The following is a 2,687-nucleotide window of genomic DNA, read 5'->3' on the forward strand; positions in this document are numbered from 1 at the left end:
TGAGCTAACCACGATAGCATTGTTTTTTCTGAAAGGTCTTCACTACAATAACTCACAGGATAGAAACATGAAATTAACATTAACTCTTGATACCACAAAACAAGGAAAACTTCTCGTAAGAGTATATTAGCCAAAGAACACAATGTGAGACTATGTGTTTATTCTCCAGGTGCAGAGACGCCTTGTTTCAGTCTCTCCCTCTTCATCTTCTTCTTTGACACTGGCTTCTTTTTTCTCGGAGGGAGGTTCTTCTGTGCATATGTGTAGAGCACAAAATTTCCAATGAGGAACGCAAGCACCAATCCAAAAACAACAATGAGAACTATTAAGCCTGGGTTGAACCCTTGGGATGCAGAATTTCCCTACGTGGAACAAAAGAATGGCTATAAGCAAAAAGAGACATCGTAAATGCAATTATGCAATAAACATATACTTGTTTCCAAAGGAAAATAGACATGCAATTATAGTTTTCCAGTTTTCCTCAAATGGGAGCTTCAATTCATTTGATCTATTTGAAACAATGATTAGAACTGTTTGAGATTGACCATAAAGGTTTTATTTAAACTTGTGAATAATGTCAACGAGTAATAAACCCAAAATTAAAGAAAAACTTCCAAACCCAAAATATGATAAAGGTTTACCTAAATCGCAAGATGTTAATTGAAGGAAAATTGTAATTGCAGCCTAAGAGGCTTCAAACTAAATCATTTACATACTAATCCATGAAGTTATATTGAAGAACATGTCAAACTCTGAAGTGTGCAAAAATAAAATGGAAGATCCCATCGCATTAGTTCTATTCTTCAAAATTCAGTATATGCCGAACGTTAAAACAATGGCTTCAAACTAAATCATTTACATGAAACTGGAATATTATTAATTTATAAATGAATTTCATGCATTTCAAAGAGGCATAAGATAAAACAGAGTTCTTAGTCTCTTACATATGCAGGGATTCAATTGAGATTTTCGGAACCAAAAAGAAGAACATTCAAATCTCAAGCTGAATTTTCCTGGTGGGCGTTGACAAATCAAAAGCTAATTTTCCTTTTAAAATGAACATGAAAATTAAGAACACTGCATAGAATTTAAAAAAAAAATACATGTTTTAACTTGCACTACAACAATTCACACATTTCCACCATGAACAGTTTTCCAATCACATTATATCAACAAAAATTAAAAAGAAAAGCTTTTTCTCTCCTTATAACCAAATGAGAATCAAGTCAAAATTAGGGTAAAAAAACAGCCAATCTGTCAAACGTGAAGCGAATCAAGCGATCCGAGAGATTGAGACGCATATAACATAGCAGGAGCACATGCAAAGCTTGATCATGATCCTAAGATCTAAATGTTAATCCTCAACAGGCGTGCGAGGAGGAACATTGTGTACAAAATGAGTAGATTGCACATCAGATCTAAGTAATAACAGAGCAGAATCAGAAAGAAAAAAAACACAGGTTCGTAATTGATAGTGAGAAAGTGAGAGTACCGCGCGATCGAGAGACGGGGGAACTTTATCGGTGAAATCGAAGTCCTCGTCAGCCATGGATGAAGCTGAAGGTTCTGGTCGCAGAGAAGAACGAAAAAGGGGGTTGAAGAAGAAGTGAAGAAAGTTCGAGAAAGAGAGAGAGAAAAAGGTACGGATTTAAGAGTTAAGCCCAAAACCAAACCACACGAAATTTAGATTAAATATTTTGACTATTGGAGCTGTGTAACAAACATTACTGCTGCCGCAAATTTACTGGCCGCTCTTAATTTTTATTTTATTTTATTTTTAGAAACACCAAAATACTAATTAAAGGTCTCTCAAATTAAGGAAAAGAAAATTAAAATTAATTTCCACAAAGCGTGAAAATAAAACACGCGGAGAAAGATACTTACCTGATTAGTATATCTTGGATTTGGTGAGTAGACGTCAGCGGAAAGAAAGTCTACCATGGGCTTTGAAATTTGAACAAATTAATAAATTGGACACAGTAGTTAAGGGCTAAGTAGGCCCATTGGATAATTGATTAAGAAAAAAGAAAAAAGAAAAAAGAAATGGACGACTTAACATGTTTGTTGACACTCGGTATAAGACATCATACAATTTTGTTTAAAGCAACAACTAATTTTGTCAGGTTAAATCTTCAGTCATTCATAATTTTTTTTTTTGATAAATTATATTTTCCATCTTTAACATTTTCAAAATTTTTCAAAATAACCACTAACGTTTAATTTCTCTCAAATTTATTGTTATTGTTAATTTGTTAATAACAATTGTTACTCAACATTTTATTTTTCAAATTTATCCTTAAACCTACACTCTCTTTCTTTCTCTCCCAACTCTCTCTGCACATTTTCAGTCTCTCTCAGAACCAAAATCAGAAGCAGCACAATAAGACCACCATCATCATCTTTTCATCTCCTCATTTATGTGCCACTAGTAGTGTCAATATGATTGGTCTTATTTTATATTGCCATAAGAACAAAATGTCCTATAATTAATAGGGTCAGATTTTTAAAAAATTGCAGAACCAAAAGTTTTAGAACCAATTCGCGAGCCACCTAATTTTTTTTTAATATTGATCTTTATGTCAGCAACACATAAAATTTATTACAAATTATTGGCTTCTTCTATTTTTTTTGGTCATTTTTTATGTGTAAAAAATAAAAAAGTTAAAAAAATAAATATTAAATAATGT

General features: G+C 32.6%; 1 protein-coding gene across 1 annotated transcript; it reads right to left on the reverse strand.

The window, feature by feature from the left end:
• On the reverse strand, positions 1-1,747 carry LOC130932650 (DNA-binding protein S1FA-like). The gene is made up of 2 exons (XM_057862026.1): positions 1,493-1,747; positions 1-362 (listed from the first exon to the last, which is right to left on the reverse strand). Exons 1-2 carry the CDS (start codon positions 1,547-1,549, stop codon positions 159-161), a joined length of 261 nt encoding a protein of 86 aa, XP_057718009.1. The 5' UTR covers positions 1,550-1,747; the 3' UTR covers positions 1-158.
• Positions 1,748-2,687: the final 940 nt, after the last annotated feature.

The sequence above is a fragment of the Arachis stenosperma genome, chromosome 6 (assembly GCF_014773155.1).
Source record: "Arachis stenosperma cultivar V10309 chromosome 6, arast.V10309.gnm1.PFL2, whole genome shotgun sequence".
NCBI classification, from domain to species: domain Eukaryota; kingdom Viridiplantae; phylum Streptophyta; class Magnoliopsida; order Fabales; family Fabaceae; genus Arachis; species Arachis stenosperma.